Here is a 15,525-nt window from a genome sequence, read left to right as displayed (position 1 = left end):
CAGATTCAGTGCCTTGTAAGGACCACTTCCTGGTCCATTTCATAGTTGGTCATCTTCCCATTGTATTTTCACACGACAGAAGGGATGAATGGCAGAAGGGATGAGGAAGTTCTCTGGGGTCACTTTTATAATTCTTTTCAATCCTCATTCAAGGAGTGAGGATATTTTTCCATTGATTCTAGAGAGAGTGGAAGGAAGTGGGGGAATGGAGAGAGAGAGAGAAGTGAAGAGAGAGGGAGACATCCATGTGACAGAGACACATATATTGGTTGCCTCCCACATGTAACCGGACTGACTGGAGGCGAGGACCAGACCTGCAACCATAGTATGTGCCCTTGACCTAGAATTGAACCTACCGCCTTCCAGTGTGCAGGCCGATGCTCTAACCATCAAGCAATGCTGGCCAGTGCTCTGGGTCACTTTTATTTTATTATTTTAAAAATATTTTTTTATTGATTTCAAAGAGGAAGCGGGGGGAGAGAGAGATAGAAACATCAATGATGCTGCCTCCTGCACACCCAAACTGTGAATCAAGCCCCCAACATGGGCATGTGCCTTGACTGGGAATCCAACCATGACCTCCTGGTTCATAGGTTGACGTTCAACCACTGAGTGATACTGGCCAGGCTTTGGAGTTACTTTTAAAGGACACTGATCCCATTCATGAGGCCTCTACCCTCATGAGCTAATTACCTAACAAAGGCCCCAGCTGTGAGCACCATCACATTAGCGGTTAGGATTTCAACATTTGAACTTTGGTGGGGACACAAAAATTCAGCCCATAACAGTGGCACTACCTGTCCAACACAACTTTAAACTGGTTCAAGGCTTTAAGATTTCTGACAACCAAGATCATGTGTACCTAAGCTGAAAATTAATATGAAGGCTGGTTCTTTTTTTTTTTTTTATTTTTAAATTTCTTTATTGATTAAGGTGTCACATATTTGTCCTCATCCCCCCATTCCCATCCCACACCCCTCCCCTTGGATGCCCCAACCCTCTGTTGAACTTAAGCATTGGTTAGGCTCATATGCATGCACACAAGACCTTTGGTTGATCTCTCCCCTCTCCCCCCACCCTCCCCTATCCTCCCTCTGAGGCCCGATAGTCCGATCGATGCCTCCTTGTTTCTGGTTCTGTTCTTGTTCATCAGTCTATGTTGTTCATCATTTCCCCTAGATGAGCGAAATCATGTGTCACTATAGATATACTTATAAGAATTGAATGTGCGACGAGCAATAATAGTTATGCTGACAGGCAAATGAATCAGTCTGTAGTGAGTTTCTTTCTGGACCAACAGTTCTTTTGAGACCCAATATCAATGTCCACCGGTTCCCTATGAGTACATGTCGGCACTGACCCCTCAGCTCTGGATGGTGGACAAATGGTGGTAATGCAGGTCCGACTCCCTCTGGTTTGGTCTCGGCTGGACCCAGGGGCACTGCTTCACCCGGATCCAGGGGCCCACGGCCTCGCCCGGACCCGGGGCCCAGGGCTCACCCGGCTCCAGGGGCCCGCGGCCTCGCCCGGACCCGGGGCCCAGGGCTCACCCGGCTCCAGGGGCCCGCGGCCTCGCCCGGACCCGGGGCCCAGGGCTCACCCGGCTCCAGGGGCCCGCGGCCTCGCCCCGACCCGGGGCCCAGGGCTCACCCGGCTCCGGGGCCCGCGGCCTCGCCCGGACCCGGGGCCCAGGGCTCACCCGGCTCCGGGGCCCGCGGCCTCGCCCGGACCCGGGGCCCAGGGCTCACCCGGCTCCAGGGGCCCGCGGCCTCGCCCCGACCCGGGGCCCAGGGCTCACCCGGCTCCAGGGGCCCGCGGCCTCGCCCGGACCCGGGGCCCAGGGCTCACCCGGCTCCAGGGGCCCGCGGCCTCGCCCCGACCCGGGGCCCAGGGCTCACCCGGCTCCAGGGGCCCGCGGCCTCGCCCCGACCCGGGGCCCAGGGCTCACCCGGCTCCAGGGGCCCGCGGCCTCGCCCCGACCCGGGGCCCAGGGCTCACCCGGCTCCAGGGGCCCGCGGCCTCGCCCCGACCCGGGGCCCAGGGCTCACCCGGCTCCAGGGGCCCGCGGCCTCGCCCCGACCCGGGGCCCAGGGCTCACCCGGCTCCAGGGGCCCGCGGCCTCGCCCGGACCCGGGGCCCAGGGCTCACCCGGCTCCAGGGGCCCGCGGCCTCGCCCGGACCCGGGGCCCAGGGCTCACCCGGCTCCAGGGGCCCGCGGCCTCGCCCGGACCCGGGGCCCAGGGCTCACCCGGCTCCAGGGGCCCGCGGCCTCGCCCGGACCCGGGGCCCAGGGCTCACCCGGCTCCAGGGGCCCGCGGCCTCGCCCGGACCCGGGGCCCAGGGCTCACCCGGCTCCAGGGGCCCGCGGCCTCGCCCGGACCCGGGGCCCAGGGCTCACCCGGCTCCAGGGGCCCGCGGCCTCGCCCCGACCCGGGGCCCAGGGCTCACCCGGCTCCAGGGGCCCGCGGCCTCGCCCGGACCCGGGGCCCAGGGCTCACCCGGCTCCAGGGGCCCGCGGCCTCGCCCCGACCCGGGGCCCAGGGCTCACCCGGCTCCAGGGGCCCGCGGCCTCGCCCCGACCCGGGGCCCAGGGCTCACCCGGCTCCAGGGGCCCGCGGCCTCGCCCGGACCCGGGGCCCAGGGCTCACCCGGATCCAGGGGCCCGCGGCCTCGCCCAGACCCAGGATTCAGCCTCACCCGGACCCAGGGGCGCACGGCCTCGCCCGGACCCAGGATTCAGCTTCACCCGGACCCAGGGGCGCATGGCCTCGCCCGGACCCAGGGGCACGTGGCCTCACCCGGACCCGGGGCCCAGAAGGCTGGTTCTTGCATGAATGTGATACTGCTCTAGCAGTTTTCCTCTTCTACTTGAGAATTATTTAAAAAGTATATTTAATTTTGTTGTGGATTTTTTATTGAGGTTTAAGCTTCTACTATTGTTTATAATTTTTTTATGTTTAGAAAAATGTTTCTGAATGATAAAGAACCTTAACACTCACACATTATATCCCTAAGCCAACAATGCAAGCCTAACTCTGGAGGGTCAACTCCCAATAGGACCACCAAGTCTGTAATTCTTCGCTACTCCGAGAATAAGTAGCAGATACAATGGGAGAGCAAGAGAGTGACGCTGGAGGTAGCAGGTGCATGTGGATCTCAGTGCTGCAGACTGAGCTATTGGAGTGGAGCTGAGGCTGCTATTACTGAGGGTTGAGTGCTTCAGGCTCAACCCTAGAGCACAGCCTGTGGTATATTTGAAACAGTATTTATCACAAACAACAGGAGCTAAAAGTATGTTGTTTGGGGAAGAGGGATTGATTGGAAGGAGGTGGGGGAGTAAGCCACATCACATAATTGTTGCGGTCATGTACCTTGGAATCAATCAGACAAATACAAGTTTGCCCCCAATTCCTCAAAGTCCTAACTCTGTGGCCTTAGGCAAATTACTGAATCACTCTGAATCTCAATTTGTTTATCTGTAAAATGAAAATAATAAAGGGATCTACTTCATGGAATTGTTTAAAGAGTGGATTGGGATTCAGTGCATTTAAAGCTCATGGTATGGTGTAGCATACATGGCAAGCACATGATAAATGCTACCAATTGTTATGTTAGTAACAACATTTGTGGTCTCTTACTAGGAACTTTGTGTATTACTTCATTTAATCCTCCCAGCAACCAGAAGAGGGGATATTACTCTTATTCCAAATGTAAGAATACTGGGGTCCAAAGGGGTTCAGTAGCTGCTAGTAACTGGAGAGCAGGTCTATTCCTCTACAAAGTCCAGAAGAACGTAGGTTCTCACAAGAGCGATGGCAGTAATTCATTGAGGAGGACATGAGAGTCCAAGGGCCGCACTCCACAACCTCTCCAAATCCCTGTCTTTCCTCCTCTCCACCACTAGGCTGTCATCTTCTAAGGTCCTGGCCCAGAACTGGTGGTAGGGTGCATCTTCCCAGAGGCCCCTGGGCCCTCCCAGCACAGCACAGTGCTTCCGCCACCTCTCGGAATCATTATGGAACTCCCACAGCACAGTCTCTGTGGCCCTCACTAACAAGGCCCTGGGTGAGAATGTACTTTGTTCCTGGGAATTCATTAAGAATTAGATGTTTGAAAAGGTTTCTCCAGTTTTTGTCTCCTTTCTTGGGTTTCTCCCTCATCTCCAGTTTAGGAGTCAGCTTGTCTCTGTCCACAGGTCCTATTTGGACTAGACATCTGAGAGAGTGAAGTTCCCTGGGTGACAAACAACTCCCCTATGTCCTAGGTGTTAAGTGGAGTTATTAAGGTAACTGCCCTAATTATCCTGCAGATTAATACTGGTATTGGGGTGGGGGATAGAGATGATGTTTGGAGAATTTCTAAATCACCACAGAGTCATGAGGTCTCACTGCTTGACCGCTGCAGTATCAATTAGGGCTTGTATTATCTACCTGTGCTTATCTCTCCCCCTATTCTCCTCCCCATCTTGGGCTAATTTTGAGGTCCCACGAGGTTAATACTATGGTGGAGAAGTCCATGTCAGAGATGATCTCAGCCTCTCTTTATCTAATTTCCATATATATATAGCCCCTTATCTGCCTCCTGAGTAGCTGATGGATCTTGGGCAGATTCTCAACCCCTTTATACCCCTTTTCATAAAAATCCACTGACCTCTGTGCCAAGGCAAGGTGAGTTCTTTCATGGCCCTCCCTCTGCTCCCATGTAAGAAAGAAGGGACTTTAGTGGTCACTGAGTGGTCAAACCTTCTGGTTTTACAGATGCAGCAACCAAGGTCTCATAAGCAAAATCAGGACTTGCTCAGGATGACATATCAGGTGAGAGGAAGAGCTTTGACCCAGAGATTGGGGTTCCTCCTTCAGGCATCTTTATCACTTCTCTCTCTTTTAGATGAAAGCTTGTTGTTTTTATTTATTCTGTTAGGGGTGAATGAGGTGAAACTCAGTGTTCGACTTCCATGCTCAGAACCCAATCCTTACTAGGCAGCCTGACCAGTTCCCTAAGACCAACTCTAGTGCATGAAGGGACTTCAGAGCAGGAAGTGGTCACAGCATAACAGACAGCCTGAAGAGTAAAATTGTCGGAGAAGGACCCTAAGAGTAGTGATCTTGAAGGGACCCCTTGACTCTGATCGCTCTTGTGATTTCATCAGCACTGATGTCCTGATGGATAGTCCAGTGGACAAACTCAGAAATTAGAAGTTCTCATGTAAGCTTCATCCTTTATTGATTGAAGACTAGACAGCAGCTTATGACCTACTTATTTTAAAGGAATATTTATTCTGATTATAGAAAACATGTGGGAAATTTATATAAAAAACCATGTCAGTGTGTGGATGGCTACAACTGCATGCCCCATCTAGACAAATGAAGGAGCCATCTCTACAGCACTAAGCTTGTGTCTTTTACACGACTCTACCGCCTCCAAATCAGATCAATTCTTCAAAGTCCAGCACAGATCCCAACCTGTCCAGAAGCCCTTTCCTCACTCCTGTAGGCCACAATGATGCCCTCTTTGTCAGAATATATTAATTTATCTATGAATGGAACATAGCTAAAATGAATTTATGCATATAGTTCTTAAAGTGGAATCAGTCTTGAATCTTATCCTAAAATGGACTGTAGGAAGTACAGCGAATGACTAACTGATTGGGCCAGAAGGTGAAGTGGTGAAGCCACATAGAAGACAAAGTGCAGCTGGAATGTTGAAGATGTAAATGTCACTTTAAGATGGGCACAGATCAGGGAGGTATTTCTGGAGGGGGGAGCATTTGAGCTGAGTTTAAAAAACTTTGACTATGTGATGTTGGAAGAAGGACATTCTATATAGAGGACATAGCATGAGCAAAGATGGGGATATAGAAAGTCACAAAGTTTGCAATCTGATGACATGGGTTAAAACAAAAAGGAAAATTAAAGGGCAGCTGCTGACTGTGACCATGACCCACCCAAGGCACTCACTTGGACTTCAGCTACTGCACCCTGGGGTCTACAAGGGCACAGCTACAGTGATTGTGGGACTGGGTCTTTGAGTCATAAGAATGAGTCAGAAATAGATTTAGAGAGAATTGAGGAGAGGGACATGGCCTTATGATTCTTGAGATACTTTGGGTTTCTTAGAGCAGCGGTGTGTGTAAAGGTTAAGAGCAGGCTCTGGAGTCAGACTACATGGGTTAAAATCCTGCCTTTGCCACTTGCTTTATGTGACTTATGTCCTCCCCACCCCCTATAAAACAGGAATTAAAAATGGTATCTATCTAATAGGAATAGAATAAATAAGTTAATACATGCAAAGCACTTAGACCTGTACAGGGTGCCTAGTCCCGAGTAAGTGTCTTGGTAACGGTTAGCTATGATTATTATCAGGGAATGCTCCCAGGAAATTCTGTCAGCATTAAAGATATTGGGGCAGCCTGTGCAGTGGAAATCACGGGGGAAGTGGTTTCTGGTTTCTCTTTTGTTCAGTTAGTTTACTGTGATGTGGCACTTAATAGTGATCATGCCCATGAGGTGGTATTTTATAAAATATTATTAGAATAAACCATAGTAATTGTAGACAAATCAGAAAGTGGAGAAGGTTAGAAGAAAGATAATAAAAATCACCTGTATTATTACTCAAATCACTGATAAATTTTGGTATTTCCTTCAAGTCTTATTTCTCTGTGTGTGAGAGTGTGAGTGTTGTTTTTTTTTGTTAGTATTAAAATAATATTATGTTATATAGTTTTGCAGTTTTGGGGTGCTTAATATTTTTCTGCTGCAGGGAAGTTTATATAGCATGAGAATATTTTATTCATTAAAGTTTAAACAAAATTTCTTTCAACAGTTTTATGAGCCTAGAGATTGCTACTAGAGTAATTATTTTTGACATTTTTTTCTCTGTTTTATTTGCATTTTGAGACTATTTTAAATATATTTTAATTTACATTTTTCTATAATTGTGCCTATTTTACTTAATTTTTTTATTTAAGTAATATAGAGCTATAGGGAGTATTCTTTTAAAATTTTTTTCCTGTGTGTCTCTGTCTGTAATATTTTCTATTTGTAATTGTTTGCATTTACCCATTTTTTCCCCTTGCTTATACTTACTTGCCCAGATATCAGTTTATTGGCTTATTTAAATGGATTTACTTTTCTTTTGTTTTTTTTCTAATATATTATTTACTCATTCATTCTATCACTCTGTCTCCCACTTACTCAATCTTCTTCCCCAGAGAAGACCAATACTTCCAGTGTCTTGAGTATTCTTCTCGATATATATTTTTAAATAAAAATTCATATTATATACTTTACTAGATCAGTATGCATGTGTGTGTTCTTTTCCTCCTTTTCAATGTAAACCAAAGCATACTGTATTCATTCTACAAGTTATATTTTACATTTAATAATATAGCTTTGATGTCTTTCAAATTAGCACAGACAGAGCTGTTTTCTATGGCTGCATAGTATTCCTTTGTAAGGATATACCATTATGAATTTAGCCAGTCCTCTAATAATGAACAGTTAGGTTATTTTCAATTGTTTGCTATTACAAACAGTGCTGCAACAAACAGCCTCACACATATGGCACTTTTCACATGTGCCCATGTTAGATAAATTCTCAAAAGTGGAATTTCTGGGTAAAAGGAAAGACACTTGTAATTTTGAAAAATATTGCCAAATTTCCCTTAAAAAAAAAGATTTTTATTGACTTCAGAGAGGAAGGGAGATGGAGAGAGAGATAGAAACATCGATGATGTAAGGGAACCATTGACTGGCTGCCTCCTGCATGTCCCACATTGGGGATCGAGCCAGCAACCCAGGCATGTGCCGTGATGGGGAATTGAACACTGACCTCCTGATTCATAGGTTAATGCTCAATCTCTGAGCCACACCAGCTGGGCCCCTTTTTTCCTTTTCAATTCTAACTGATAACTACCATGCAAATTCCCCTGTGGCCAATTCTAACCTGGAAGCATACAGGGAAATGTAATCCAGTTCAGCTAAATTGCTGGGATTTTGAAATTTTTATAGATTAGTCAATTTTTTAAAGTTTTTTTCTTTCTTTTGAGTCATCCTTGCACTATTAAAATTCCACATTTCCCCCCAATAGTTTTAATTTTGTATTTAAATATTTGATCCATTTAGAATTTTATTTTTGCAAAATATATGAGGTATGTGTACAACTTATGTTTTTCCAGGATAACTATGTTATTGCTTCTATTCATATAATTTATTGCATAATACATTTCCCCATTCATTTAAGATGCCACTTATATCGTACTAAAATCCTATATTACCTTAGGTCTATTCCTGTACTTGTCATTTTTTTTGGAGCTTATAAAATGTTATTTTATTTTAACTTTTTTTCTCAGCTTTTTTTGAAATGTAACTGACAATAAAATTGTAATATGTTTGAAGTGAACATACATGATGATTACATACATTTACACTGTGAAAGGATCCCTACAATTACATTAACACATCCATCACCTCATATAGTTACTTTTTTTTTGGTGAGAACACTCACGTTCTCTTAGCAAATTTCAATGATGCAATGCAATAAAATTAACCATAGTCACCATCATATACATTAGATCTTTAAACTTCATTCTTCTTTTAACTAAAAGTTTGCACCCTTTTACCAACCTCGCCCCATTTCTTATAGTTTTTTCTAATTTCTTGATTTGATTATTTAAACAATGTTCTTTCTTTTTGGTTTTTAATATATTTATTTAAGGTTATAAATTTTTTTCTGAACATTGATTTAATGATAACCCTTTATTCTGTGCCGGAGCCTGCCGGCATCAATGGAACAGTACCTGCAAGGGGGGGGGGTGAGGATAAGAAATGACAGACAGAGAACAGGATGGGATCGGGAGGATGGAAGCACTTCCCGCTTGCCATCCTGAGTTTATTTTTCTCCACACTTTTATACAGGGTCAGTTACATTCCATACATTACATCATTCCTATAATGTGGTAAGCGTGATTATATCCCTTTGTTTAAGGTTTCCTACTGACCTTTACAAAAAGTTCCTTATCTTGTCTAAGATCCTAACGGCTATACCTATGCACACACCTCTGACGCCACCTAAATTCCTTACCATCATATAGACTAGCCATGCTTCTTGCTGAAGGGTAATTACGCTTATACATTAACTGTGCTTAAAGGTTAACTAAGCTTTAGGGGGCTGAATGTGTGATTACTAACTATTGTGCTTAGGGGTCTCTAAGCCTAAGAGGGGGGCAGGATGTATGACTAACCTTGGGAACAGGCAGGCCACTTTGTGAAACCTGCCCTCTCAGGACTTTGTCAACTGAGGTCGCTCCTGACAATTCTGGTATGTGTTGATTTCATTATCTCCCCTTTTCCTCCCACAGATATTATTTATTTAGTTTTGTTCCCCTCTTTGGTCTACCTGTTTCTTAACAATTTTTTAAAATATTAGGATTTATTTGTAAAAATCATTTTTCTTTAAATTGGACTGTGATTAAATATTACTGTATGAATTATTTATTCTTTTAGAATTTGCTGAATTTCTAGTTTGAATATACTCTTTGGGAAGGGTGAATGTTTCATGGGCACTTGGAAAAGGTGAGCATATCAGTTCTACCTCTTGAATAATTAATTGTATTAAAGTCTCTTATAGCCTTACTTTTCTGTCAAATTAAGTCTATTATAAAATTCAGTAAAATCCACTAACTATTATCTTATTTCTGCCTGAAATCCTGAACTTTTTGCTGTATGTATCAATACCAGATATTTGGAGCATTCATTTGCATAACTATTATGTCTTCTGGCATCCTTATGATTCAAAATTAGGAGTGAGTTACTTTAGCATTTCCCTGTCTGTAATCAATGTAGATAGATAACTAGAACTGTTTTCTTTATCTCTCACCCAGGCTTTATGGTTTGTCTACAGCCTGCAAATACAGCTTGCCTGTGAGATTTGTCATTTACCTCTCCTCTGCTTCTTGAATCCAACTCAGAATCACAGAGGTAATGATGCCATACTATGCATCCTATTCTTATTATTGCAAAGAAAGGCTTTTGGGTTTATTCCCTAGTGAGTGCCCTTTTTCTATGGAGAATTGTACTTGTCTAGATTATCATGGATTTTATTCTTTCTGCCACTCTCCTATTTTATGTCCACCATTCTTGAAGTTCTCTGATCTAATTTGTACATCAAGAGATTTGAATATTTACCAATTTTTTTTGAAGATAGAATCTATATTTTTATTCTTGTTTTGTTTGTCTTGGGAAGAGATGAGATTTGAGAAGAGTAAGTTCCAGATTTACTCTGCTGTTTAAATAAAAAATACACTTTCCACTTATTTATTTTTCCCAAGAGTTTTGTCTTTCTAATATCTACAAATAGATTCTTTCACCTAAGACAGAGAGGGAGGTTTAGAGTGATGATATCACCTGTCCATATACCTGAGAATGAAGAAAAGCCATTGAGGTAAATGTGAGAGAGTTAATAGTCGTGGTGTGTCCTTGGGAATAAGAAAGTCGTTCCTTGGAGAGGCAGGACTTAATAAAGGGCTCAACACATAGAAAGGAGTCTATTTTAATCTTTTTGAATAAATATATCGAGAAGAATGATTCTTTATCTCCTTGGATGTTTCCTTGCAGGAACTAATGCAACCAAAATCTGGGGCCAATGGAACAGCTGTTACTGAATTCATCCTGCTGGGTTTGGTGGAGACACCGGAGTTGCTACCACTTGTCTTTGTGCTCTTCCTCTTTGCCTACCTGCTCACAGTTGGGGGCAACCTCAGCATCCTGGCTGCCATCTTGGTGGAGCCCAAACTCCACACCCCCATGTACTTCTTCCTGGGGAACCTATCAGTGCTGGACGTTGGGTGTATCACTGTCACTGTTCCCTCAATGTTGAGTCGTCTCTTGTCCCACAAGCGTGCAGTTCCCTATGGAGCGTGCCTCACACAGCTTTTCTTCTTCCATCTCCTGGTTGGTGTGGACTGCTTCCTGTTGACAGCCATGGCCTATGACCGATTCCTGGCCATCTGCCGGCCCCTCACCTACAGTACCCGCATGAGCCAGATGGTCCAGAAGGTACTGGTGGCTGTGTCCTGGGCTTGTGCTTTCACCAATGCACTGACCCACACTGTGGCCATATCCACGCTCAATTTCTGTGGTCCCAATGTGATCAATCACTTCTACTGTGACCTCCCACAGCTCTTCCCGCTCTCTTGCTCCAGCACCCAACTCAATGAGCTGCTGCTCTTTGCTGTTGGTTTCATAATGGCAGGTACACCCATGGCTCTCATTGTCACCTCCTATGCTCATGTGGCAGCTGCAGTTCTACGAATCCGCTCAGTGGAGGGCAGGAAGAAAGCCTTCTCCACATGTGGTTCCCATCTCACTGTGGTAGCCATATTTTATGGTTCCGGTGTCTTTAACTACATGCGACTAGGCTCAACCAAGCTTTCAGATAAGGATAAAGCTGTGGGAATTTTTAACACTGTCATCAACCCCATGCTGAACCCAGTCATCTACAGCCTTCGGAATCCTGATGTGCAGGGTGCCCTCTGGCGGGTGACCACAGGGAAGCGGTCACTGACATGATAAGGTCTCCAGTGTCACTTCCTTCTTTTCTCTTTTTGGACTAACGGAGAAATCCTGTGGGGCCAGTAGCTAGGACAAAGGATTCAGAACTGCTCTCTCTCTGAGCATAGGATTTATTTATTTTGGTAGGGGATAATAATTATTGTTTCTCCAAAGAAGCCCTGCCCAGCTATAGGCAATGGATATGCAAACTAATGTGTCAGTTCCCTCAACAAATTACAACTTCAGTCACTGTGTGGTCTCTTTTCTGGGTAGAAGTGAAACCTAGGGAGCCTTGAATGCTTACTGGTTCATATCCCACAGAGAATGGCTCTTTGGTTGGTTATAGCCTGGTTTTCCCAAAATATCCCTGCAAATTTCCCTACCAGGAGGTCGAGTTCAGGTATAGTTGGTCTGTTAATAAAACATAGGCCTAGAGATCAGGATTATTTCATTTCTCTCATCAGGCTTCTACAAGTCTAAAAATGCAGCTCATCTCTTTCTATCACATTAAGATGCCCTGAGATATAGAGGGGACAAATGGGGAGCTGTATGGTCATGTGTTCTCTAGTAACTCTGGAGAGCATGATCCCTGTGTGCAAAAAAAAATTGTTTTTAAATCCTCATCTAAGGATATATTTAATGATTTTGGAGAGAGGGGAAGGGAGAGAGAGAAATACTGATGCCCCCACTGGGGATCGAAACCACAATCTAGGTATGTGCCCTGACCAGGAATTGAACCCATAATCCTGCTTGTCCAGGGACATGTCAGAAGACACATTCTTCTTCTGTGTCCTCAGAGCTAGGCCCAACTGCAGATCTTGAAGTGACCCCATAATCCAGCTCCTACCCTTTGAAGCACAGGCTAGGAACACATCTGCCCACCCACTGACTTGGAGGAAGACACAGTCCCACAGTCCCACGGTCCCACAGGTAGGCCTGCTAAAATGGTCTGACTGTGGTTCTTGCAGAGACCCTATAACCAATATCCAACTTCAAAGAGACATCTCAGCAGTTTATTGGGACCAGCTCCAGGCACCCCTGCCAGAATGTTAAATTCTGAATCCTGAAAAGTGCTCCCATGTCAATGAACTCTTCCTATTCAGCCTTATATTCTACCTACTCCTTCATTTCTCATGATCCATTCCCATATTGCTCCTCTATAAATAGAAGGAACTTCCAGTTTATGCCAGGACAGATAACTATAAAGTTGGTGACTTAAAACAATAGAAATTTATTCTCTGATGGTTCTGGGGGCCAATCCAAAATGAGTCCTACAAGGCCAACTTCAAGGTGTCAGCAGGGAAAGTTCTTCCTAGAGGCTCCAGGGGAGAATCCATTCTTTGTCTCCTCCATCTTCTAGTGGATGCTGGCATTCTTTGGCTTGTGGCCACATCACTCCAATCTCTGTTTCCATCATCATATTGCATTTTTCTCTTCTGTAATAAAATATCTCTCTACTTCTCTTTTATGAGGACTCTTGCAATTACTTTTAGGGCTCTCTTGGATAACCTAGGATAAGCTCCCCAGTTGAAGACTTCTAACAATCTACAAATTCTTTTTACCATATAAAAAGATGATTTCAGGAATTCGGGCCTAGATATATCTGGGGGCCATTATTCAGCCTGCCACAGCCAGGCATGGGAATTCTTTTCAATGAGAAAATTATTTCCTCTTGGATTATAGATGGGATTTCCCCCCCTCAGAATATGGTTAGAACTAACTCTATTTTTTCTGGAGGCACTGTGGAGAAATGGAAGAAGTTCTTGAGGAGGACAAAAATCACCTCCTTTGCATGGTCGTCAGGTAAAAGGAGGTTAACTTCCTCTAGCAAGAGAGCAGAGATACTTTTACCAGTCAAGTTAAGGAGCGTGGGGGGTTCCAAATTCTCATGTTCAACTTCTCAAACATCCCCATTCAGGACTCAGGTCTCACTCTTTCCCTATCAGGGCTCTAAATTTAGCACAGGAGATGCTACATAGTCATCATCCCTTATAGCTCTACCACCCTTACAATTAGCTCCAAGGATTTTCAGCACTGTCTGCCTTGTGGCAGCAGAAGATTCATGTCTCATTAAGTATTGCCATGGAAGTGTCCTGGCTTTCACAACATACTTTGAATTGCTGGCTGGCTTACCTGGGCCCATCATTCTGTTTTGTCAAGACTTCCAAGAAAGTTAACAAAGACCACTCTTTATTCTTAAAACTCCCCTATTCTTATAATTACCATGGTTCTCATAATATTAGTGTGCTAGTACTGATACACAACCCAGTGTTTCACCTTCCACATGCACCTCATCCCAACCTACCATAAGCGAGTAATTATGCTAGGGGTTCACCAGCCCCACTTTCTCCAAGCGGTGGTGAATGGTCCAGTTCCAGAATTTCATTTGGAGGATATGCTTACTAGGGCTATCCCATGGCCAACTGTCAGAATTGGGCTCCCATCAAAGCAGAGCCCAAGACAAGATGCATGTGCAGTTTAAATAGGAAGTCATCTCAGAAGCAAGAGTAAGTTTATTTATTTGGAGGTGGTCCCAGGGAGCAAGACTGAGGCTATGAAGAGAGTGACACAAAGAAGGAAGACGTACCCCTGAGTGAGGGTCATTACCAAGGACCCTGCTGTGGACAGCAGAGTCTGGATTGTGCAAAAGCATATAGAATGCCTCTCAGAGTTGCCTGGTGAAGAGGCAGTGGGGCATTATCCACTGGTTCTTGTATCCTATTTTGAAGTTGTCCTTTACTCTCTGAGCTCCACACGTGCTCAGATCTAGTGAGCTTTTCCTCCCCCGACTCCCCATCACCCTTGCCCTCTATTGTTCAGGGCATTAGAAGATTCCAAAGAAGTGGCTATACTCTGTCAGCTCACAGTGAGCAGAAACCTGTAGGGAACTCTCCAACCCAGACAAGACTGAAATCAGAAGGGCCAAGCAAGACATGAGTCAGAACATCAGCTCTGAATGCTCCAGTCTAATCTACTTCATAGAATTGTTGTAAGGACAGATACAGACTCCAGGCATGTAAGGTTCTTCTATATTCCCGTGTCTGTAACAAGCACTCATAAATGTTATGTACTGTTGAACCTCTATTAGCAGCTTAATGAGTCTTAGTTAATTAATAATCTTCACTAAAAACCTGTGGTAGAAGATATGCTCATTTCACAGATGAGGAAACTTGTGGGATCCCCTTTCCACGTCCCACGTGGTCCAGGGTTCCGGTTCAGGGTTCAAGTTCTGGAGAAGGGCCGCACACAAATGAAAAGAGACTAGAAGAAATTTAATTTGGCGATATGAGGGGCCAGGCGGTAGTCCAACAGTAGCGGGAAAACTACTACTCTGCTCTGGCCCTGCCATCCCTTTTATTGAGGCTTTGGGGAAAACACCTTAGGCAGGAAATAACAGAAATATACACAAGATAAACAGAGGTGGAGGCTGCTTCAGCTAACAATATTTAATCTAAAGGGTGAGTGGTTAGAGCAATTTAATGTTGTTGACAGCCTTCCTGGCTTCCTGTCCACATCTCTCTATTAGTGAAACAGCAATTGGTTTCCGGCAGAAACTGAGTCCCAGAAAGGTGCAACAGCTTGCACACAGTCAAACAACTAGTAACCAGAGGAGCAGGTCTGTCTACAGTGCTTTTCTTCCTGCACCAGGCTTCTCTGCTGGGAGAGGAGAGAGAACTCTCTCGGGGGATGGGGTGTTGGGTGAGTAGTTACTGGTGGGTATATGGGTCGGGGGAACACATGTGTCCACCTCACACATCTTCTGTTTGTTAATCTGTGACCTTCACCAGGTCTTTCCATTTTCAAGGGCCTGGCCTAGATAATCATATTGGTAGGCAGCATCCCTGAGGTCCTTCTAGTAGTTATAGCTCTTTATCATCACTTCCAGAACCATTACAGGTGCCCCAAGGCCCAGTCCCAGTAGCCCCTACTAACAAGGCCCTGAGGGGGAAAGCACCACACTCCTGAAAACTCATTA

At 45.2% G+C, this 15,525-nt stretch overlaps 1 protein-coding gene across 2 annotated transcripts in view; it reads left to right on the top strand.

The window, feature by feature from the left end:
* The window catches only part of LOC307115698 (olfactory receptor 3A1), a gene marked incomplete at its 3' end in the record, with an annotated part of 31,404 nt that extends 19,837 nt beyond the window's left edge, over positions 1–11,567 (top strand). Inside the window, exons 1-4 of one of the 2 annotated variants that reach the window (XM_079799066.1) lie at positions 9,099–9,318; positions 9,504–9,572; positions 9,881–9,977; positions 10,614–11,567. In XM_079799066.1, coding sequence (XP_079655192.1) covers positions 10,620–11,567 — 948 coding nt within the window. In that variant the 5' untranslated portion in view covers positions 9,099–9,318; positions 9,504–9,572; positions 9,881–9,977; positions 10,614–10,619. Of the gene's footprint in view, positions 1–9,098; positions 9,319–9,503; positions 9,573–9,880; positions 9,978–10,613 lie in introns of those variants that run through there. The other variant, XM_079799067.1, reaches the window with a different exon arrangement.
* Positions 11,568–15,525: the final 3,958 nt, after the last annotated feature.

This window comes from Cnephaeus nilssonii (assembly GCF_951640355.1).
Source record: "Cnephaeus nilssonii genome assembly, chromosome: 19".
Taxonomy (NCBI): Eukaryota; Metazoa; Chordata; class Mammalia; order Chiroptera; family Vespertilionidae; genus Cnephaeus; species Cnephaeus nilssonii.
Note: the sequence above shows the minus strand (reverse complement) of the source record. Positions and strands in the feature narration are given on the sequence as shown.